This window comes from Corylus avellana, chromosome ca8 (assembly GCF_901000735.1).
Source record: "Corylus avellana chromosome ca8, CavTom2PMs-1.0".
NCBI classification, from domain to species: Eukaryota; Viridiplantae; Streptophyta; class Magnoliopsida; order Fagales; family Betulaceae; genus Corylus; species Corylus avellana.
This window is the reverse complement of record NC_081548.1, coordinates 4,739,863-4,764,085: the sequence shown is the minus strand read 5'-3', so window position 1 is coordinate 4,764,085 and position 24,223 is coordinate 4,739,863. Positions and strand designations below refer to the sequence as shown.

At 38.5% G+C, this 24,223-nt stretch overlaps 2 protein-coding genes and 1 long non-coding RNA gene across 3 annotated transcripts in view; all 3 read left to right on the top strand.

Moving 5' to 3' along the window:
* The first annotated feature begins 236 nt into the window (after positions 1-236).
* Positions 237-1,909, top strand: LOC132190703 (uncharacterized). Its single transcript, XR_009441170.1, has 2 exons — positions 237-291; positions 1,626-1,909. It is a non-coding gene; the product is annotated as an uncharacterized LOC132190703 (long non-coding RNA).
* Positions 1,910-7,803: 5,894 nt separating this feature from the next.
* LOC132189118 (uncharacterized) lies at positions 7,804-13,025 on the top strand (the record flags this gene model as incomplete). Its single annotated transcript, XM_059603651.1, is given in 3 exon segments — positions 7,804-7,965; positions 10,849-10,971; positions 12,621-13,025. Coding segments are annotated over 3 exon segments (489 nt in total). The 3' UTR covers positions 12,833-13,025.
* A 2,132-nt stretch (positions 13,026-15,157) lies between these two features.
* The window catches only part of LOC132189119 (uncharacterized), a 51,852-nt gene continuing 42,786 nt past the window's right edge, over positions 15,158-24,223 (top strand). Inside the window, exon 1 of the mRNA XM_059603652.1 lies at positions 15,158-15,531. Coding sequence (XP_059459635.1) covers positions 15,378-15,531 — 154 coding nt within the window. The 5' untranslated portion in view covers positions 15,158-15,377. The remainder of the gene's footprint in view (positions 15,532-24,223) is intronic.

Below are 24,223 nucleotides of genomic sequence, written 5' to 3'. Positions count from 1 at the left end.
CTAGGTTCATTCTTTTGGTTAAATCCATCTCAACCCTTAGATCAAAGGTTTAAAAATAAATCCTAACCATTCATTCTCTTATAAATAGAGCCTAAGCTATAGTCACTTTCACTTTCACTTAAGTTTTTACAATCTTAGAACAAGTAAAATTGTTTGCTCCTCCTTTCATTTTATTTCTTAGTTCTAGTCAAAAACCATATAGCCTAAAATCTTTCTTGTAGTATTCAAATGTTTTTCTAAACTAGCTACCTAGAGAAGATTTGGTGGAGTTTTACTTCTAAGGATTTTTGGGTAAGTGTTTCTTGTATAAATATCATGATTTATTGCTTTTATCACTTGTTCTCATTTAATTGTTTAAAGACCCAATAAGCGTATAATGTAAAATAAAGTAATGGATACAAGTGAATTAATAATAAAGAGTTAGTGGACAAAATCAATTAAGGACTTATAATATTATCTATATATTATTTACTTTACAGTATTTACATTCAGTCATTTCTTTTATGTCATTTAAATTTCTGTTCATATTTCTGGCGGTAAGGACCATTTGATCTCATCCCCGAAATATGCATTATTTACATTCAGTTATTTCTTTTATGTCATTTAAATTTCTGTTCATATTTCTGGCGGTAAGGACCATTTGATCTCATCCCCGAAATATGCATTATTTACATTCAGTTATTTCTTTTATGTCATTTAAATTTTAATTCATATTTTTGGCGGTCATCCCCAGAATATGAATTCAGTATTTACATTCAGTCATTTCTTTTATTGTCATTTAAATATTGATTCATACTTTGGTAGGTACGGACCATTGGTCTCATCTCCAAAATATGAGTCATGTTTTATATATATTATTTATAATACTAGTTTGTATTTAGTGATACTGGCCATTAGCCTCGTCACCAAAAATGAATTCAGGCATAAAGCTAGTTATAAGTAACTATCTTAGATTAATATAATAAAATGAGTAAGTAAAGATGAAGTGACGGATAATAAATAAATATAAAAAGATGAGAGTCTTTAAACAATGATATTATTGGAGAATGAACTAAGTATTGTTTGTATGTATGTATTATATGCAGAAGTGGAGCAGAATACTACACTAAGGAGTGTAAGTATGGATATACTTACTGAGTACTAGCTTTGTTTTATTGTTATAGGAATTCTTATTTTGTCTTATTGATATAATTTTGCAATACAACTGCTGCATAATGTGTCTAATAAAATGGGCTGATAAGATAGCCACCTTAAGAACAAGCTGGGTGGATTGCCGCGAGGAACTGTCGGTATCTCAGTGGATGGGGGTATATAACCGTCCAACAGGCCTAATATATAACTAAGCTGGGGCGGTGTAGTTGCCAGCACCAAACAGGTAAACCTCTAAAGTGTGAGGGACATAACGGACGTAAGCGGGCTGAGAGCTCATGAGAAGAGGTCTGAAGAAAGATTATCATAAAACACAAACTAATCTGTCATTACGCTGCATTCACAACTCATTCATTATTATATATTTTAGTCTTTAATCTTATTTGTTCAAACTAGTCTTTTTAGTCTTTATATCTAGGAAAATAGATTACTCACTTGTTTGCCTATGTAAATATGATAACGTCATCTTTACATAGATCTTGATGCAGGGATAGAAAGTGAGGACGATGGTCCTTTTACTGGTTTTGATGGTTGATAGACCATCTGCTGCAGGATTTATGCTTACTCTATGGAGCAAGTCTCATTTATGTTAATCGCTTTTATTATGTATGGTGATGTGTGTAAACTTAATAGATATTACTATGTTAATTTAGGTGCCGTCTGTGGCATATATTTGGTACACCTAGTGTGTACATATGTTGTAATGAAAACCATGTTTCTATTTTATTTAATAATATATCACCTCGAGGTATTTCAGTCAGTTCAACTGTGTTGTGTAAGTTATTCCTAGGTCATAGAAAAAGAAAAAAATATACATACTCCACTGTAAGATTGTATTTTCTAAAGTTGCAGCGTCACGAATTCGATATTTGCTAGTTCAAATATCGGGGCGTTACATATTCCTAATGATGGACATAGGTGTCTAACACCGAATCACCCGTAAAATTCTTTGTGTTTAATTTCTTGATCGGAGGCTGCTGATCTCCCGTTACGTTTTCAGCAAGCACGAATCAGACTATGGACGTGCCACCACTTGTTGCCTATTATGTCTGTGCGTGAATGCACGCACTAGCGCACCACACCAAATCCTAGCTCTGCGGTTCCACCAGCTTATGCCGCACCAGATCGCAGCCTGAGATTTCACTTGCATTTAGCCATAGTAGATCATGCCCTTTCAGCAAAGCTCACATGCCTATGATGGAGCTGCCCACACCAGATTCAAAAAAAAAAAAAAAAAAAAAAGAGGGTCCAAGAGACCAAGGCACGCGCCGGTCAGAGCTATTTCAGCATGGTATTAGAGCCACTTTCTTATGGCCTTCAACGTTATTAACGTTTTTGGGTGCTCTCTCGCCGATCTGATAACCGCCCAAGTAGGCTTATTTTCTTTCTATTTTTGGCCTAACTCGGCCCTTTTTATGTTTTGGCCCGTCGTTGGCCCCTTTTGATGTTTGGCTCATTGTCAGCCCTGACCCATTGTCGGCTCCTTTTGGATTTTGGCCCGGCGTTGGTCCTTTTTAAAGTTTGGCTCATTGTCAGCCTTGGCTCATTGTCGGCCCTTTCGAATATGCATTCACTAGCCACCTGCCGCAGTCGTTGGCCGCTCGCCAGCCTCTATCTCCTTCGACAGTCTCCACCATCTACGGCTCGTTCCCGGCCTCCACCACCGCCATCATCATTGTTTCAGATTTCAAACTCAAGGTTCTAAAATATTACACCTTGAGTTTGAGAGAGAAGAGGGGGGGGGGGGGTGTTAGAATATACGGGAAATATAATATATTTTCCGTATATTCCATAATTATGTTGATATCAAATATTCTCTATTTATGTGCTGATTATAATCAAATATTCAGATTGTAAGCAAATCAAGGAGATTTGATTACTATAATTGTATTTAGACATTACCCTATAAATAGAGACCTTTGTATTGTAGACAAAAAAAGAAGTTAATAAGCACAATATAGCCTTTAGGAGTATTCTTAGTGGTGGACGTAGGTGTCTAACACCAAACCACCCGTAAGTTCTTTGTGTTCATTATCTTTCTTGCTTTCGCTATTATTCCCGCTTCATTATTATTTACACAGACAAAATCACCAGAACCACCGTCTTGGTTGGTTTTGTAGACTTTAGTGTCGGAGGCTCTGAGGTGGGTAGAGGGTTCAGTGGTGGACATTGGGGTTCATTGGTGGACGTTGGGTTAGAATAAATAGAAAGTCTATGATATTGATTTGAATTAAGACATGGTGTTTTCCACCTCTATTGCATTTAATATTTTTACCTAATGTGTCAAATTTCTATTGTATATTGTAAAATGAGGTTTTACACCATATTGTGATAGAATGGTCTCTCCACTTAAAATTGGGTAAAGATTTAGTGGTGTACAATATGACTCACTTTCCTCATTGAGAATAGTGAAAATATATACAAATAATAATAATGTTTTAAATCAAAATAATGAAAATGAATAACCAAAATGCTGAACCGAATGTAAAATTTTTGAAAAAGTTGGCAGTAACAATTGGACCTTAGTGTACTTACTGTGGAACTAGTCCATATTAATATATTTCCAAAAGTTATATATCTTGGATTTGTAACTTCTATAACCATGAGTTATATCTCTTAATTGGTTATAAATAACTCATAACTCTTAGGATGCGGGTAAAAAATTCATTCAATCAAACATTTTATAATTAGAAATTTTGAATATCTCTCAATTCTATCGTCTTTCTCTCTCAAATAACATTTAGGTCGTGGGCATATGTATTTTATTCTTGTAATAAAACATCATAGTTAAGCTTTTTAAATTTTGACAAAGCACAGATTAGACTATGGACGTGCCACCACTTGCTGCCTATTATGTTTGTGCGTGAATGCACGCACTAGCGCACCACACCAAATCCTAGCTCTACGGTTCCACCAGCTTATGCCGCACCAGATCGCAGCCGAAGATTTCACTTGCATTTAGCCATAGTAGATCATGCCCTTTCAGCAAAGCTCACATGCCTATGATGGAGCTGCCCACACCAGATCCAAAAAAATAAAATAAAATAAAATAAAAAAAAGGTCCAAGAGACCAAGCGTCGTGACGGTCAAAGCTATTTCAGCATAGTATTAGAGCCACTTTCTTATGGCCTTCAACGTCATTGACGTTTTCGGGTCCTCTCTCGTCGATCTGATAACCGCCCAAGTAGGCTCACTTTCTTTTTATTTTTGGCCCAACTCGGCCCTTTTTATGTTTTGGCCCGTCGTTGGCCCCTTTTGATGTTTGGCTAATTGTCAGCCCTGGCCTGCTGTCGGCTCCTTTTGGATTTTGGACCGTCGTTGGCCCCTTTTAAAGTTTGGCTCATTGTCAGCCTTGGGCCATTGTCGGTCCTTTCAAATATGCATTCACTAGCCACCTGCCGCCGTCGTTGGCCGCCCGCCAGCCTCTTTCTCCTTCGGCAGTCTCCACCATCTACGGCTCGTTCCCGGCCTCCACCACCGCCATCATCATTGTTTTAGATTTCAAACTCAAGGTACTAAAATATTACACCTTGAGTTTGAGAGAGAAGAGGGGGGGGGGGGGTGTTAGAATATACGGGAAATATAATATATTTTCCGTATATTCCATAATTATGTTGATATCAAATATTCTCTATTTATGTGCTGATTATAATCAAATATTCAGATTGTAAGCAAATCAAGGAGATTTGATTACTATAATTGTATTTAGACATTACCCTATAAATAGAGACCTTTGTATTGTAGACAAAAAAAGAAGTTAATAAGCACAATATAGCCTTTAAGAGTATTCTTAGTGGTGGACGTAGGTGTCTAACACCGAACCACCAGTAAGTTCTTTGTGTTCATTATCTTTCTTGCTTTCGCTATTATTCCCGCTTCATTATTATTTACACAGACAAAATCACCAGAACCACCGTCTTGGTTGGTTTTGTAGACTCTAGTGTCAGAGGCTCTGAGGTGGGTAGAGGGTTCAGTGGTGGACATTGGGGTTCATTGGTGGACGTTGGGTTAGAATAAATGAAAAGTCTATGATATTGATTTGAATTAAGACATGGTATTTTTCACCTCTATTGCATTTAATATTTTTTACCTAATGTGTAAAATTTCTATTGAATATTGTAAAATGAGGTTTTACACCATATCGTGATAGAATGGTCTCTCTACTTAAAATTGGGTAAAGATTTAGTGGTGTACAATATGACCCACTTTCCTCATTGAGAATAGTGAAAATATATACAAATAATAATAATGTTTTAAATAAAAATAATGAAAATGAATAACCAAAATGCTGAGCCGAATGTAAAATTTTTGAAAAAGTTGGCAGTTACAATTGGACCTTAGTGTACTTACTGCGGAACTAGTCCATATTAATATATTTCCAAAAGTTATATATCTTGGATTTGTAACTTCTATAACCATGAGTTGTGTCTCTTAATTGGTTATAAATAACTCATAACTCTTAGGATGCGGGTAAAAAATTCATTCAATCAAACATTTTATAATTAGAAATTTTGAATATCTCTCAATTCTCTCGTCTTTCTCTCTCAAACAACATTTAGGTCGTGGGCATATGTGTTTTATTCTTATAATAAAACATCATAGTTAAGCTTTTTAAATTTTGACATGAGAGGTATCACTATACATTGTAAAACACTTACAAAAGATCATTGTTTGTGAGTTTTCAAAGAAAGATACATAGCATAAAAGTCTATCTTTTTATGTGTTTTTTTTTTCCCAACATTAAACCTAGCTTTGATACTAGTGTTGGAAAAAACATAAACATAAAAAATATAGAGTTCTATGGTGTGTATGTCTCTCTTTGAGAACTCATAGTCACAAACAATGATATTTTGTTAGTGTTTTACAATGTATAGTTATGCCTCTTATGTCTAGATTTGAAAGAACTTAAGGATAGTGTTTTATTTCAAGAATTATGCCTATAACTTAAATGCTATTGAGAGAGAAAGACGAGTGAATTGAGATCGATTCAGAATTTTGAATTATGAAATGATTGATTGAATAAATTTTTAACTCTCATTCCATGAGTTATCTATAACCAACTAAAAGATACAACTCTTGGTTATGAAAGTTACAAATCTAAGAGATACAAGTATTGAAAATATATTAATAGGACCAGTTCCGCTCTTGGTATACTAAGTCTAATTGTTAACATTATAGAAAAAGTGATTTTTTAGCTATACTTTTCCTATGCAAATGCTTTTACCTTATTATTCACTTAAAAAAAAGGGTTAAACACTCATTTCCTAATGTGGCTTGACAACTTTATTTTTTTTTTTCTACTTAAATTTCAATTTGTATTGTAGATAATACCTAACTTATGGCTAAAAATGGAAATGATACTTCAGCCTAGAATCCGTCCATAAAATTGATAGAAGTCTACGACATCCCAATAAAAAATGACGTGTGGCAATGTGTCATATTACAAGTTAGAAAAAAAATAGAAAAAACCAAAAATATTAAAATAAGTAAAATACCTAGAAAAAAAGAAAAAAAAAAAAAAAGAAGCAAATGGGTGGCTGGAGCCACCCATGGCCAGCCAGGGGTGGGGGTGGCCGAACCACCCCCAAAAAGCAAACCCTAAATTATTATTATTATTTTGTGTGGTATGTCTATATCTTTGAGAACTCACAAACAATGGTCATTTGTATGTGTTTTACAGTGTATAGTAATGCCTCTTACAAAAACGAAAACATAAACAAAAATACTATATGTCCACAACCTAAATGCTATTTGAGAGAGAATTACAAGAGAGAATTGAGAGAGATTTAGAATGTCAAATTTTGAAATAATTGATTGAATACATTTGTTACTCACATCCTAAGAGTTATTTATAACTAACCAAGAATACAACTCTTAGTTATAGAAGTTACAAATCCAATAGATATAACTTTTGAAAATATATTATTATGGACGAGCTCCATTGTAGGTATACTAAGTTCCAATCGTTACTACAAACTTTTTAAAAAACTCTACATTCGACTCAATATTTTAGTTATTTACTTTGACTATTTTATTTAAAATGTTATTATTATTATTATTTATATATTTTCAATACTTAACGAGGAAAGAGAATCATATTGTATACCACTAAATATTGGATTTGGCTTACATGCTGTTATTTTAATAACAATATGTATGTTATAGTTTAATTAACGGTCAAGATTGAATTTTTCAAAATATTTTTTCATTTTTCTTTCTTCTATTAAATGCTTCTAAAAGTAAGTCAACTTTAAAATTCAATCTTAACCATTAATTAAATTATAGTATACATGTTATTATTAAAATAATAACACGTGAACCGGATCCATAAATATTTACCCAATTAAAATCATATGAGAAATATATTCAACAATTTAAATGATGATTCTCAACATGTATACCCAAAAAAAAAACATAAAAAAATGGAAAGCCCAAAGTGACAACATGGGGACCCAACTTCTCGAAGACTCTGAGTTTTCACGCAAAGTTCGCAAACCAAACAGAACCTAAGCGAATCTGCAAGGAAACTTACTGTGATAAAACCCCAGTGCTCACGAAACCACTTCCCATCCCTCTACCTCTCTCTATCTGTGATAAAAGGAGGAAAAAAAAAAAAGACAAAAAAAGAAGAAAAGCTAGTGCAGATTTCCATAGGTAAAAACATGGGGGCTGGGCGTGAGGTCCCAATATCGCTGGACGGAGTAAGGGACAAGAACTTGATGCAGTTGAAGAAGCTCAACACGGTTCTCTTCCCCGTTCGCTACAATGACAAGTACTACGCCGATGCCCTCGCTTCTGGCGATTTCACCAAGCTGGGTTCGTTTTTTTAATTTCTCCGTTTCTGGCTTTGGCTTAGTCCTTTATAATATTTTACTTTTTCTGGGATTCGATTGTTTTGTGTTTAGGACGATGATTTTGTTTCCCATTCGCTGGTATCTGTTATGGGTTTTGCCTATTTTTTGTCAGTCTTTGATGGGTTTTATTGGTCTAGGTTTGTAACAGTTTCTGATTTTCTCAGTGACGTTTTGCTATGGGTTCATTGGTTATGCTTATTATTGAGATATATTTACTGGGATTTGCTTATTTTTTAGTCGTCTATGAGGGTTTTATTTGTCTAGGCTCGCAATCGTTTCTAACGGTCGTAGGCTTCTGCTATGGATTCTATGAATTTTGCTTATTATTGCGATATAATTTACGTCTACTGTTTTCATAATGCTGTTGTTAATCGTGTCTTCATGGCTTTTGTTGTGGACTTTTGGTTTTTGGGTTCCCTCTTTAATGTATTAGAAAGTGATACTCTTTGACCGTTTTTCTGAAGCCCGTGGATGCACTGTAGGAGACATGCTTTCTTTTCCCGACAAGTGAAAGAAAAAAAAAACAGATATGCTGTTGAAAAACCGTGGGATAGGCCCAAGTTTTTCATTAGTGATTTGATGATAAGGAAGGCCCTAGCTTTTTATTAATCAATTAAGTACCCCTAGACAGTAAAAGAGAATCTGCTTCGTTTGGTATGCTATCCTTCAGGCCCAATATAGCTCGTGTTAGTAACTTAAGTCTTAAGGCTTCACCATAACTGGGTAAGAAAAGGTGTTTGTTATAACATCAATTTTTGGTAGTTTTAGATATGTGTTCTGTGGTCAGTGTTTTTAATCATTTGGAACGTCTGGAACATAGGCTTAAATCTTGTGTTTCCTGTTTGATACCCTCAAAGCCCATGAGAGAATTATATTATTGAAGATAAAGGGTGAGATTCTAGTTCAGTATTGAAATGAAAAAAAATCCTAGTGTTTAATTTCCGCTCCATCTGTAGAGGAGTTCCTTTGAAACTGTAAGAGGCTTTACATACTGGCGTAGTCCATTCCCCTAAATTTTTTTGATAGTGTCACTACCACTTGAGCTCTTGTAATAAGGCCATTTGGGTCCTCTAAGATTGTTTTTTGGCATGGTTGAGATTGTTGAATTAAGTGTAAGAAATATATAACATAGCTATTGTCAGAATTTTTTTTTCCCTTTTAATTGTTACAAGTTCTTGACCACTGTTTTAGTTCTAAAGTTACAATTAGTTAAAATCCAATTTGAGTGGTTATTGTATTTACTCTTAACTTCCCTATTTGTAGGGGAATTAGTGCATTTTTAACAACTCAGTTTATGTTCACATGAAGAACAACATAATTTTTAAGCCATTAACTTCTTGAAGATATACACTGAGGTTGAGATGTGTTAGGGGTGGAAAAGAAAAGGTGAATGAACAAACCGAGTATAGCCTAATTCTGAATGAACAAACCGAGTATAGCCTAATTCCAACCAAGTGATTATCAGCTTGAATCCTTTTTCAACATCCATATCTGTTCAGTACCATTTTCTCAGTAATGTTAAAGGCCACCATGTTTTTCGTGTCACTTAATTATGTATACCCTTTTTGGTCTTCAGCTTGTCATTTCACCAGCTCATACTAGTTGGTTGGTACCTGTCCTTAACATTCCTCATTTTTGGTGTGTTCACGCTATTTTTTTTTTTAATTACCATCCAAGATTCAATACATTTTACTTCTGCAAAAGATTGTGTTACATTGTTATGTCCTTTATTTTTTGGGATCACAGTACGCCAATTATTTATTCTGCAACAGAGATCTTCAGTGATTCTTAAGATAGCAATTTATTTCTAAACTTTTATCAAACAATCTCATAGTTCCTGAATTACTAGTGAGTTTCTTGAATGATATGAATACTTTGTAAATGTTAACAGATGAGTTCTTGGATGTCAAAACCTTCTGTCTTAGTACTGTCCAAGCTTCAGCACACCTTTGTTTTGCAACGATTGCGTTACATTTCACAAATTTCCCTTTCGATACAGTATGCTGAAATTTATTTTGTAACAGAGCTTCAGTATTTTTTAAGACTGCCATGTATTCTCATCTTATATGACCATCTCATAATTCCTGAATTTTTAATGGAATTTCTTCCATGCTGCAAATTGAAAATGGTATTTGAATATCCTTGAAAAAATTGTTGGATGTCAAGATAATTAGAAATGGCATCACTTTACAGTATACTGGTCTCTAATTCCCCTGAAACTTTTTTTCCTAGCTCCTGCATTCATAACTTCTGGTATCAAGTAATTTCTGAAACCTAATTTTGTTGCTATGAAGGATTGAAGGTTCCCTACACAACATGTGGTCCTTATTTTTCCATCTTTGATATCGGTTATTATTTTATTATTTACTTCCTTATTAACTAGTTTACAGGCACTTATGGTTTGAGCATGTGTTTCCCGTTGCCATGATGTCTCTCGAAGATCTTATATAAAAAATTGATGTCTGTTGAAGATAATTATCCATTTAACCTCCAAAACTGCACATATGCCCAAGGAAGAGACAAATCCACGCACCTAAAATAAGCCTTAGTCCCAACTGATTGGGATTCTTAACAATAGAATCCAGCAAGGAAGACCATATAGATGGATGTACATGGTATATTAAAATACAATGCATCCAGGGAAAAAAAAAAAAAAGAACGGAAAAACAGTGCATGCAGAGCACAATTACAGAAATTTAATGTATAGCTACTTGTTCAAAATTCATGATTTTATATTGTCTCACATCCACTATTTGTCTTGAAGTGTAATTTCATAGCCCAAATCAATAAATATATTGGTCATCCTAAAGTGTCGGTACTTTTGTTTTTGTTTTTTTTTTCTCAGCGTACTATGGTGATATCTGTGTTGGTTCAATTGCATGCCGGCTTGAGAAGAAGGAAGGTGGGGCTATCCGTGTTTATATCATGACATTGGGTGTCTTAGCACCATATCGGGGTTTGGGCATTGGTAAGCGTGCAACTTATCTTTCTTTTGATTGTAGTTGTGTATGAAGTTTGTTTGAGAAGCTATAGTATCATGCTTGTTGATTTTTTTTTTTTTTTTTTTGGGTTAGTATGCTTGTTGACATGACTTGGTCCAAACTGGTAAACTATGTTGGTTAAAGTAGCCCTTTAGGTTTTCCAACTTGTTAAACAGTAGACTCACTGTTTGATAAACTGAAGTCGTGTGAAATGAAGACTGTGTGTGGAAATTAAAAAGAGAATATGAAGGAGAAATCCACACACTTGGTTGAAATTCTTATACTTTTTGCTGAACATTGATAAGAATTAATTGGTTTTGTTTATTGTTTCTCTTTTATGTCCTTTATTATATTTTTTATACGCAATGTATAATTTTACTAGGTAACCCCAAGGGGTTGGACAGCTTGGGGCTTTGAGTATGCTCCTCAAGGTCTTAGGTTTGAAACCCATTGAGTGCAAGCTGCTTCTTGGGGCCATCGGACTTGGGGTTCACCCCTTGAATTAACCGAGGTGCACTTACGGGAAATTCCTTGCCGAGGGCCTGTGCGCCCCTGGGATTAATCGGAGCGAAGCTTCGGATACCTAGTGCCAAATAAAAAAAAAGTTTACTTTTACTAGGTTTACTGAGCTGTTTTACCATAATGTTAGCCAGTTATTCCAGTTTTGGTCCCCAATATATTTTGGTTGCCTACAGGAGTCCTATGCAAACAGAGATTTTGCCTACAGGAGTCCTTGCATCATCTATGATTTTGCCATGTTTTCTAGTTCTACCATATCCAAAGCCCCCCCTCCCTCATTTCGCTCTTGTGTTGGGTATTAATGCTTACAATATCTTTCTAACAAGAATATGCTGTTCCAATTTCAAAAGGAAACAACCATTTCTTGGGATGTTTTTTATGTGGTCAATACATTTCTTCACTGTATGAACAATATGTACAGTTTCAAAAGATTGAAACTAAATTGTGGGTAAATTCTGGTGGCAGGGGACATATTTATAACAGAGTGTTGTGTCAACATGGACATATCTCTTCTTTTGAAATGCTTATGCTACTTTTGCTAGAAATAATTGTTATCTTTAAAATGGAGTTGGCTAAACCTCTTATCTTTAAGATGGATTTTCTAATTCAAATTCCACCTAGAAGTTCTGCCAAATATTGAACCTCGAGGAATGACTCCATTGATTTTTTTCCTTTTCTTCAATAACCTAGGAGACCAGTGGTGTTTAGAGGTTGATGCTAGCGACTAAACCACATGGAATTTGTTTGTATTTGGAGTCTTTATCTGTTCGTGGAATGGTTTGTTTTATTTTATTTTATTGTCTTTGTTGTTCGATGCAGAATATGGAGTCCAAAACTAAATTATCTGCGACCATCACCAAAGCCCACTTTAATTTGACGTGAAAATGTCATAATAATTTTAGGTTTTGCAACTTTTTAGACACTAGAGTTGCTGTTAAATTATCTGGAGTCGTGTGAAATTAAGAAAGAAATACAAAGAACAAGCCTCCAACATATTTTTTGGCTGGAATTCTTAATCCTTAGTTTTGTTTATTCTCGAAAAAAGCTTTTCTCCACATGCTTTGGATGAAAGCTCTGTTATTTGCAGGTGTACTGATCTAATCCTGGGATTTGGCAGGTACGAGGCTGTTGAACCATGTTCTTGATCTCTGCTCCAAGCAAAACATGTCTGAGGTTTACTTGCATGTACAGACAAACAATGAGGATGCCATAAACTTTTACAAGAAATTCGGGTTTGAAATCACGGCCACCATAGAGAACTACTACACAAACATTACCCCACCAGACTGCTATGTTCTTACAAAGTATATCACTCAAAACAAGCAATAGTATTTCAAAGCTAGTCCACGATGGGAGAGTCCTTGGTGGTTGTGGCGTTATTAATTGAACTTTACCTTGCATTGGTTATACTGGAGTTTTAGTTTCTAAACTTAGGAGGTCCTTAACATGCTGAAATGCATTGGTCACATTGGCTATTTGATACTTTGGCTGCTTTCTGGTTTAGTGAACTATTTTATTGATCTGATTAGTTTGCAAACAGTTGAAATTTTGTATTGTGTTGGGATTAGAGAGGTGTTTCCCTAATTATGATAAGACATGCATTGTTGAATGGACATAAATTTCCGACAAACTGGGTTGTAAAATTTTTTTCCCAACCCAGTTTGTAGGAAATTTATATCCTAATTGAATATGTTGATACATGTTGATATGCCATTTGAGTTGATTGTTTACTACACTACTATGTAAATGGCCCTATCTATTAGGTAAGACGTCTTTCGGTTAGGTGAGGTTCGTTCTATCTCGACATTTGTCTGAATGGGGTGGGGGCTCGGATGTCTTCTCACATGAGGTTGCCTATTGCACATATAATGGGCAGTCTCATTACACAGGATGTGAACTCGTTGGAACACTAGGAATTGCTTTGCAGGTTTTGATCCGTCATGCATATTAACACACAATGTTTTTGCTTTTGCTTCATAACAATGCCTAGGACTCTAGATTTGCTATGATCCGTGATACACAGGGAAAAAGCTTAAGGTTCACCCCAATGGGATATAGCATATACTAAAAATCACCCGAAGATATTATTAGGGAGTTCAAGCCATATTATGATGAGACCAAAAAATTGCTGAAGACTCACCCAGATGGGATATTGTACAGCGGCACATTAGTTCTCATGTCCCACATTGGAAACATGTGGCTATCATAAACAAATCTAAAGATACAATGAGCAATCCTGAACAAGAACGATGCATAGCAATGAAAAGGTGCTTTGCACCACGATTTGTAGCACGGTTTTCAGCTAAACGACGTCTAGCATTTACAATTTCTTATTAGACGACTCCTCCAATTGGCCTAAAATCTGTGTGATTGCAGCAAAGCAAAGCAAAGCAAAGAATTGAATCCTCAGGCCTCTAAAACCTTCACCAAAGGCTACCATCAAGAACAAGATTCAAAAAGGAAGAGAGAGAGAGAGAGACTTGAGACATAACTAAGCAGTCTGAGCTATATAATGGATTACACAATTTTTATATACAAAGCTTTAAATTATTCCGTATGTACAAATTCTGAGGTTTAGGCAAGCTATGTTATGCTGTAACAGCAGGGCACAAGTAAATTAACAGAGGTCCTCAACAGGATGGCTGCATGAGCTATTCAGTAAGCTGTAAGCCATCCCTGGAACCACCAACCCTATGCATTTAGAGCATTCAAATCCGGTTCAGCAACTTTTTGGCTAAATTTAGCCAAAAAAAAATTACCTTTAATCTATTTTAGTTACCCACCCACTTTTTTTAAAGTACTCACATCCAACTTAGCATTTTAACTTATCATTTTTATTATCTCATTTAAATATTCTCTCTATTATTTAAATATTATTTCTCTATTCTTTCTTTATTTTTTTTTATTCTTTCTTTCTTAATCAACAGCATTTTATAATTTTCTCCCAAATTTGGAATCCTCCATGGTTGGCCAGCGACTCCGAATCATCCATGTCTTCGGATTGAAGAGAGACCCATCTTTGGAAAGATGCATGAAAGCAATTCAGATCAAAGAAACCCAGAAATTCAAAGAAACCCAGCATTGAGAAGAAGGGCCTTCTTCCAAACAAGCACCCAAAGAACTTACCTGAGTCAGTGAGTCTGGTTACCCCAAAACAAGACGTTTGTGGGGAAATTAGGAGATTCTGTGGAAAACCCAGAAGCCAAATTCTCTCCTGATGCCTCAACATCCTCTGCTACCTCAGCAGTACTAGCAGGGCCGACCCAATGTAATAATGTATTTTGGGAAAAACCTTAAATGGAACCTTATTTTTTGTTTTTAGTAAACTGAAGATCGGGTTGGAATAGTAAATGTTTGACGTTATAGATTGGTTTTTATTGTAAGATTTGTATGTTTTTGACTTTTATAGTGTAATTTTTTAACTTCGACGATGATTTTGTAGAACTGTAAGTGTGATTATAAGAGCTTTTATGTTTTTATCACTATTAATGAAATTAGATCAACTTTCCTTTAAAAAAAAAAAAAAAAAAAACAAATATATATATATATATATATTTTGTACAATTCTAAAAAAAAATTATAGTTTTAGAGCATGGATTAGCAATATCACATGATTAAGATTATAAAGCCAAGTCTGTTTAAGAGAAACAAAATTAAAGATGTGGCCGACATGATTATACAAAAATTCATAAAAATAAAAAAATGAAAAAATTAAACCCCTCTCTCACACACACACGCAAGAGAAAAAAATTTCTCAAGCCACTCAGTGATTTCACCCCAAATTTTTCCCGTCCCCTCTCTTTCTCCGGCGGCAGCAAAGACTACGCCGGAGCCCAGCCCAGTCTCTCTTTCTCCGGCGACATTTGGTAAAAACATGGGGGCTGGGCTTGAGGTCCCAATATCGCTGGACGGAGTAAGGGACGAGAACTTGATGCAGTTGAAGGAGCTCGACAGGGCTTTCTTCGGCGAAAGCTACTGTGACAAGCTCTACGCCGATGCCCTCGCTTCTGGCGAGTTCACCAAGCTAGGTTCGTTTTTTAATTTTTCCGTTTCTGGCTCTGGCTTAGTCCTTTTTAATATTTTATGTTTCTGGGATTCGATTGTTTCGTTCTATGCGGCTGCCAACTTAGCGTCTGCCAAAAATTAAAAAATATTAATAAAAAAAATTTCACTCTTTTCTTTTTTTTTTAGCTAAATTTCTAGGAGTTAATATTTAGGTTCTAATGCTTCAATACTTGTTTTTGAATTCAAAACTAAAACCTAGGAGTAGAAGATTAGGGATGATATCACTTAAAATGGATTCGATCATCCTAAATTTAGTACTAATGCTTCAAATTTAGTGCTAATACCTCAAATTTAGATTCCCCTATCTTTCTTCTTCAATTAAAAAATAAAAATAAATAATTGAAAAAAAAAAAAAGGAAAAATGGCTGACGCTTGTTGGCAGCCGGAAATCTCTACTCGGGTTTTATTGGTCTAGGCTTGTAACAGTTTCTGATTTTCTCAGCGACGTTTTGCTATGTGTTTGTAATGGGTTAAAGTAGATAGATATTATAGCCCATTTATGTTACTAGGTTAGTTGTTAGTTAGGCCTAGTAGTTGGCCCAAGTAGTTAGAGTTGAGTTTATATAAGACTCTTGAGATAATTGTAAAGGTATCAAAGAATTTGTAGAATGTTCATTGTGAACCTTGGAGGTTTAAGCATCCTTGAAATGCTTTGTAGGAGACTAGCCATCTCGAATTGGCCCTTTATTCAATGAAGAAGAAGTTCTTTCCTTATTTCCATTCTATTCTCTGTTCTTGAGTAGTTTTACTGTTACAGTGTTCATTGGTTATGCTTATTATTGAGATATATTTACTGGGATTTGCTTATTTTTGAGTCGTCTATGAGGGTTTTATTTGTCTAGGCTCGCAATAGTTTCTAACGTTCGTATGCTTCTGCTATGGATTCTATGAATTTTGCTTATTATTGCGATATAATTTACGTATGCTGTTTTCATAATGCAGTTGTTAATCGTGTCTTCATGGCTTTTGTTGTGGAATTTTGGTTTTTGGGTTCCCTCTTTAATGCATTAGAAAGTGATACTCTTTGACCATTTTTCTGAAGCATTTGGATGCACTGAAGGAGACATGCTTTCTTTTCTCGATAAGTGAAAAAAAAAAAAAAAAAAACAAAACAGATATGCTGTTGAAAAACCGTGGGATAGGCCCTAGTTTTTCATCAGTGCTTTGATGATAATGAAGGCCGTAGCTTTTTATTAATCAATTAAGTACCCCTAGACAGTAAAAGAGAATCTGCTTCGTTTGGTTGCTATCATTCAGGCCCTAGCTTGTGTTAGTAACTAGGGCTGGGCACGGGTCGGTTCGGGGCGGGTTTGGAGTTTTTTACCACCCGACCCGTGCCCATCGGGTTTGATAAACCCTTACCCGTTACCCGGGTTATATGCACTAAAACCGCCGGGTTTCGGGTAGAACGGGGCGGGTTGCTCGGGGCGGGTCGGGTATTTTTAATGGCTATCAATTTCAATTTAAGTCCTGGTTTTTTTGTAATTTTTTTTTAAAAAAACTGGTTTTTTGTAATTTTTTTTTAAAAACTGGTTTTTTGTAACTTTTTTAAAAACTACATTTGGACTAAAACCCATCAAGAATGGAGGATTAGAGGAAGTCTGGAAGGGGGAAGAGGAATAGAGGATATCATATTAGGAATTTAGGGTTTTAAACATATAGGGGCGGGTCGGGTCGGGTACCCGCCTCTTAAAAAATCCTATACCCGCACGGGTCTGATGTTTCCCAATCCGTGTATGCCAAAAAAAAACTTAAATCGGCAGGCGGCCGGTCGGAGGCCGGGATCGAGAGGCGGGTTGGGCGGGTTTTGCCCACCCCTATTAGTAACCTAGTCTTAAGGCTTCACCATAAATGGGTAAGAAAAGGTGTTTGTTATAACATCAATTTTTGGTAGTTTTGGATATGTGTTCTGAGGTCTGTGTTTTTTATCATTTGGAACGTCTGGAACATAGGCTTAAATCTTGTGTTTCCTGTTTGATACCCTCAAAGCTCATGAGAGAATTATATTATTGAAGATAAAGGGTGAGATTCTAGTTCAGTATTGAAATGAAAAAAATCCTAGTGTTTAATTTTCGCTCCATCTATAGAGGAGTTCCTTTGAAACTGTAAGAGGCTTTATATACTGGTGTAGTCCATTCCCCTAAAGTTTTTTGATAGTTTCACTACCACTTGAGCTTTGTAATAAGGCCATTTGGGTCCTCTAAGATTGTTTTTTGGCATGGTTGAGATTGTTGGATAAAGTATAAGAAATATATAACATAGCTATTGTCAGAATTTTTTTTTTTCCCTTATAATCGTTGCAAGTTCTTGACTACTGTTTTAGTTCTAAAGTTACAATTAGTTCAAATCCAATTTGAGTGGTTATTGTATTTACTCTTAACTTCCCTATTCGTAGGGAAATTAGTGCAGTTTTAACAATTCATTTTATGTTCACATGAAGAACAACATAATTTTTAAGCCATTAGCTTCTTGAAGATATACACTGAGGTTGTTTAGATGTGTTAGGGATGGAAAAGGAAAGGTAAATGAACAAACCGAGAATAGCCTAATTCCAATCAATTTTGATTATCAGCTTGAATCCTTTTTTTTTTTTTGATAAGTAAGTAACTGACTTTATTAAAAGGGTAGGTGCCCCAAAGTACACTGAAAGTATACAAAGAGGATCACCTAACTAGAAAGGGAAAAACGTACAAGGAAATCGTCATAACTAATTGAAACCGGGAAAACAAACGCTACAGTCCAAAGATACAGAGTATGGAAACAATAGGATAAAATGTCCTCGAAAGACCTTTCCTCATCCTCGAAGCACCTATTATTTCTCTCTCCATATACACCAAAAAAAGCAAGTAGGCACCATCTTCCAGACTGCAGCACTCCCTCCCCTTCCTGCAGACCACCAACAGGCTAGCAACTCAAAAACCTGACCAGGCATCACCCATGATAACCCAAACCGGCCAAAAAAGGCACTCCACAAAGCAGACGCCACCTCACAATGAAGAAGAAGATGGTCCACCGTCTCCTCACTCATCTTGCACATCCAACATCTGTTTACCACAATCACATTTCGCTTTCTGAGGTTATCTAAGGTCAGAATTTTCCCCCAAGCCGCCGACCACGCAAAGAACGCTGCCCTTGGAGGAGCCTGTGTCCACCATACACTCTTCCAGGGGAACCTCCTCCCTTTCGAGCATGCCAAGGAGAGAAAGAGAGCCTTGACCTTGAACGTACCTCTTTTGGAAGAGTTCCACCATAATCTATCTTCCGACCCTCTTCTCACTCTAGTAGAATGTAACACCTGGTAGAAAGAGGCAAAGGCATCCACCTCCCTCGAAAAACTCACATTCCACTGGTTGGACCCACCTAGCATCTCCACGTTATCCGCAACTGAGGCATCCTTCGCACAAGCAATACTATAAAGGATCGGGAACACTATCTTGAGCGCTGAATCTCCACACCACCAATCATGCCAAAAGCTAATCCTAGACCCATCCCCCACTTCAAATCTCGTAAAGCCTTTGAAAGTTTCCCACCCTTTCCTAATATTCTTCCATAACCCTACCCCAAACGATCCTCCAGGCTCAACAGAACACCACCCTCCCCATAAGCTTCCAAACTTCGCATCTACCACAACTCTCCACCAAGCATCTCTTTCCGACCCATAACGCCCCTAGAAGAGCGCGGTTGAAGACCAATAAGTTCCTGATCCCCAACCCTCCTTCCGTGATCGGTGCGCAAACCTACGACCACTTCACCAAGTGGTATTTGAACTCTTCGCCTATCCCTCTCCAAAGAAAATTGCGCTGAAGCTTCTCAATGCGCTTAGCAACACTCACCGGAATAGGGAAAAGAGACAAGTAATAAGTGGGCAAGTTAGCAAGAGTGCTCTTGATTAGGGTGACCCTACCCCCTTTCGATAAATACAACCTTTTCCAGCTGGCCAACCGATATTCAATCTTTTCGATCACTCCATCCCAAATATGCTTGGACTTATAAGAGCCTCCCAATGGGAGACCAAGGTACTTCACTGGCAAAGTAGCTGCCTCACACCCTAAAATACCGGCTAACGAATCCACTTGCTTCACATTCCCCACCGGAATAAGCATCGATTTAGCCAAATTAACCTTCAACCCGGAAGCAGCTTCAAACAACAAAAACAAACTCTGCAAGTAACGTAACTGGGCAGGCCCAGCATTGCAAAAAATCAAGGTGTTATCTGCAAATAAAAGATGAGAGACTGTAGTGTTGCCGACTTTGAAGCCTCGCCGAAATCATCCTACTCAAAACCTCCATCACAAACACAAACAGCAAAGGAGAGAGTGGATCCCTTTGTCTCAAACCCTTGGAGCTGCTAAAAAAACCTTTAGGAGACCCATTTACCAGAATCGAGAACCGCACCGAGGAAATGCAATGTTGAATCCAAGAACACCAAAACCCGCCAAAACCACACCTCCTCGGCAAGTACATCAAGAATCCCCAATTCACACGATCGTAAGCTTTTTCCAAGTCCATTTTGCGAATGACCACTGGCTCCCCAGATCTCAGCCTACTACCAAGGCATTCATTGGCAATCAAGATGGGATCTAGAATCTGCCTACCTTTGATGAAAGCATTTTGCGACTTGGAGATGATCTTGTCCAACACAACCTTCAATCTGTTTGCTAAAACCTTTTTATATAATTTTGTACATACCTCCCACAAGACTAATCGGGCGAAAATCTTTGAGGTTGATGGCACCGGGAATCTTCGGAATAAGCGAAATGAAAGAGGCGTTGAGGCTCTTTACAAACAACCCGCCCGCATGGAAAGCACTGAAGACCCTCATAATGTCCTCCCTCACCACATCCCAACAAGCTTGGAAGAACGCCATAGAAAACCCATCGGGGCCCGAAGCCTTATTGCCGTTCATCTTAAACACGACCTTTCTAACCTCTTCCTCTTCAAAATCTCTCTCCAACCAGCTGGCCTCTCCCTCCGAAATAGAATCCAAATAGATACCATCAACCAAAGGCCTCCAACTGTGCTGTCCAGCAAAGAGCTTTTGGTAGAAATCAACAATGTGCTCACTAATCTCATCTTGATTTGAAGAAAGATTTTCCCCAATCATAAGGGACTCTATCGAGTTATATCTTCTGTTAGAGTTGGCTATGGAATGAAAGAATTTAGTGCACTTGTCCTCTTCCTTTAACCAAAACACCCTAGATTTCTGTCTCCAACTAATCTCTTCCATAAGTGTACACTTCTCTAATTCTCGAACAACCTCGGCCTTCCTCGTTAACTCCTCCTCGTTCAAAGCCCTACTTTCTTCGTACTCATCAAACGCCCGAAGATCTTCAATAAGTGACCGCTTATTCTTCTTAATGTTACCAAACACCTCCTCATTCCAAGTCTTCAAATTTAGCTTCAAGGCCTTGAGTTTGCGAGCGAGAACAAAGCTCGGCGTACCTTGGAACTCATAAGAATCCCACCATTGTTTCACTAAGGCAACAAACCCTTCCTCTTTAAGCCACACATTCTCAAACCTGAATGGCCTTTTCCCCTGGGAGACCTCCCCCAATTCAAGAATGATTGGGAAGTGATTCGAGCATAGACGTGGAAGCCTCTTCTGCCTCACCCCTGGAAACCAAGCTTCCAAATCCGGAGAAACAAGAAACCGATCAATCCTAGACCATAGCGGAGGATCTTGAGAAACCGACCAAGTACAAGCACCCCTGACAAGGGGAAGGTCCATAAGCCCTTGTTCAGAGATAAAATCAAAGAAACCCATCATAGCAGAATCCAAACGAGCTCCACCAGATCTTTCACTAGGGAATCGAGTAACATTGAAATCTCCCCCAATACACCATGGCAAGTTCCACCAACTAAGAACCCCAGCCTACTCATCCCAAAGGAGCCTTTTATCCCTATCAATATGCGGACCATACACCCTTGCAAACGCCCACACAGAGGGATCTACCACATTCCTAAAAGACACGGCCAGGGTAAAATCCCCTATACAGACATCGATCTTCTCCACCACCCTAGTATCCCACATGATTAAAATACCACCCGAGGCCCCACTAGAATCCAAACAGCACCAATCCATATGGTTCCGCCTCCATAAACTGCGGACAATGTTTCTAAACATACACTGGATCTTGGTTTCTTGAAGGCAAACAACATCTGCATTCCAATCCCTAAGCAAATTACTCACCCTCAAGCATTTATCCCTCTTATTCAACCCTCTCACATTCCAAGAGAGTATGCTTATCTTCATAAAACTACTACATTCCCCCTCCCCTTCCTGCTTCCCCGAACCGAGCTCCCACTTCTGGCATCATAATTCACCGAGCACTCCAAATTCCTCATCTCCTTTTTACCCTTTGTGCCGCTACTTGAAGTAGTTACCATCCCATTATTTCGGCGCTTCTCTTCTAGAGAGGTTAACAATGCTAACAACTGCAACTTATGACCGGCATACGAAATCCCCACGATCGGATAGATCTCATTGGCACACTGAATAACCCAATCTGAATAGCCTGCCACCTCCCCTGAATTAGGCCCATAATTGTTCAAAGGCGAAGGCCCCTCTATTCCACACGCCCCCTGCCCTCCCCACTTCCTTACTCCTAGCATCAACAATGACTTCACCCCCACAACTCTTTGCTACCCCCACCTGACTAGCCTCTCGAGACTCAACCAAACCTGAACATCGGAATCCTATAATTGAAGGATCACCATCCCAAGCGGGACAAAAATCATTCAACCCACCATTATACACTTGTTCCTGCACTTGACCCAATCCCTCACTAACCTGACTGACAACTTGGAACACATCGCCGCCTGACCATGGCACCAACTCACTGCTCTCACTCACTGTACCTGCTATCACCGGCGTCCTCTAGTGCGAAACAGCGTCCCCATTGCCCAAAACCACCATCCCTAGAGCTCCTCCAGCTCCAGAAGCCTCCCCAGGCTCAACCCACTCGAAATCCTCACCGGCGGCAACCAAAAGTGGCACCTCCGACATTGTCTGGCTTGACAGAGTCACCGCCGAAGCACTGTAAATGTTGCCAACCAACTTTGATTCGCCGGCGACCACCACAGACGGCATCTCCGGCCTAGTCTGGCACGAAAAATCCTCCCCCCTATCCTTAATCACGACTGCCGGTATGCAGCAACTATTTCCGGCCAGAATCGACGCCTCCTCTCCACAAGAAAACTCACCGGGTCCGTCAATAAGAATTTCCTCCGTGTGTGCCCCTGTTGCCGCCGAGGACGACACACCTGGATCACCTGCCGGAGTCCTTCGGCAACCCACCTGCGAGCTGATCGAGTTTAACACCTCCGGCGAGCCCTTGGGTCTTGCCTTTTCTGGACCCGACGAGCGTGGGCTGGTCAAACCCAGCCCCAGGCCCACCTTCCTACGCCTATAAACAACGACCACCTTCTTCTTCCCCTTATTCTTTCTCTTGGGCCGTTGGCCTTTCCCCTTAGACCCATCCTCCCCCTCCATAACACTATCCTCCATATTAATCATCTTGGGCTGGGCCTCCCCTTGTTTGAATGAGACCCCTCCTGCCAGACCACAGACGCACGCCCCACCAGGCCTTGTATAACCACTCCTCTCCTCCAGATATTTAATTACACAATCAAACCTATCTAGTCCCACGTTAATTTCTCCCCTCAGCCTACTCAACGACTCCTTCGCATTAATGAGTTTAGATTTCACACGAAACCAGGCCTGCTCTTCGATCCTACCTACCCCCTCCCATCTCTTCACGTGATCAGCTCCAACTTCCGAAGCTGTCATCTTTGCCGAGGAGTTCAACCTGCTCGCCGGAAACTGGTTCCTTCTTGCTGGAATTCTGTTGAACCCACCACGTGACTCCCCTGCCTTTAGGTTGCTCATTCCCTTCGTGCCAGTGAACTGGTTTTTCATTGGTCCCTCCACGCACCCACCACCAGTCCTCACCTGAGGGCTCGCCTTGTTCGAACCCACCCCTGCTCCGTGGAAGCATGGCATGGCTTATCCTTCTCTGCAGCGGCCTCCTTCAGCCATCTAGGCACCCTGGCTATCGGCTCGGAATAAGCAACAAAATAGTCATCTGCCGGTTGCAACGATGACCCCAACACTTCCGCAAAACTTCTCCTTCCCGCCCCCTCAAACTTCTTCTTATCTACCCTGACCTCCCTGACCTCGCACAATGAAGACTTAGCCAAACGCACCTCCGAGATGAAACGTTCCCAACCTTGACCAACTCGCCCTTCTGGTATAATAATTGATCCTCTTCTTTGCCTTCCCTCGAATTCTTCTACAGTCAGAAAATGTCCATTCCTGTTGGAACATTTCTGCGCAATAATCCTTGGGAACCCTGTTCTGGATTGGTCCCAAAAAACCTTAGAAGTGTCCACTGCCACCAATGCCTCGACAATGCGCACCAACCACAGCAACTCATCCTTCTTCAAAAAAATGGATTTTTGTATCCTATTGCTTCTTTCAAAAATCCTTACCCTTGAACTTTTTATCAGTAACTCAAACTTCTTGGACTCCACAGACCACTTTCTCGAATCAGCCATAACACTAACCAATCCACTCACAGACTAGACACCCAAACAGAACTCACACGCCACCCACACGCTTGCACTCAGGCGGAGGTGGAAGAGAGAGAAGAGAGA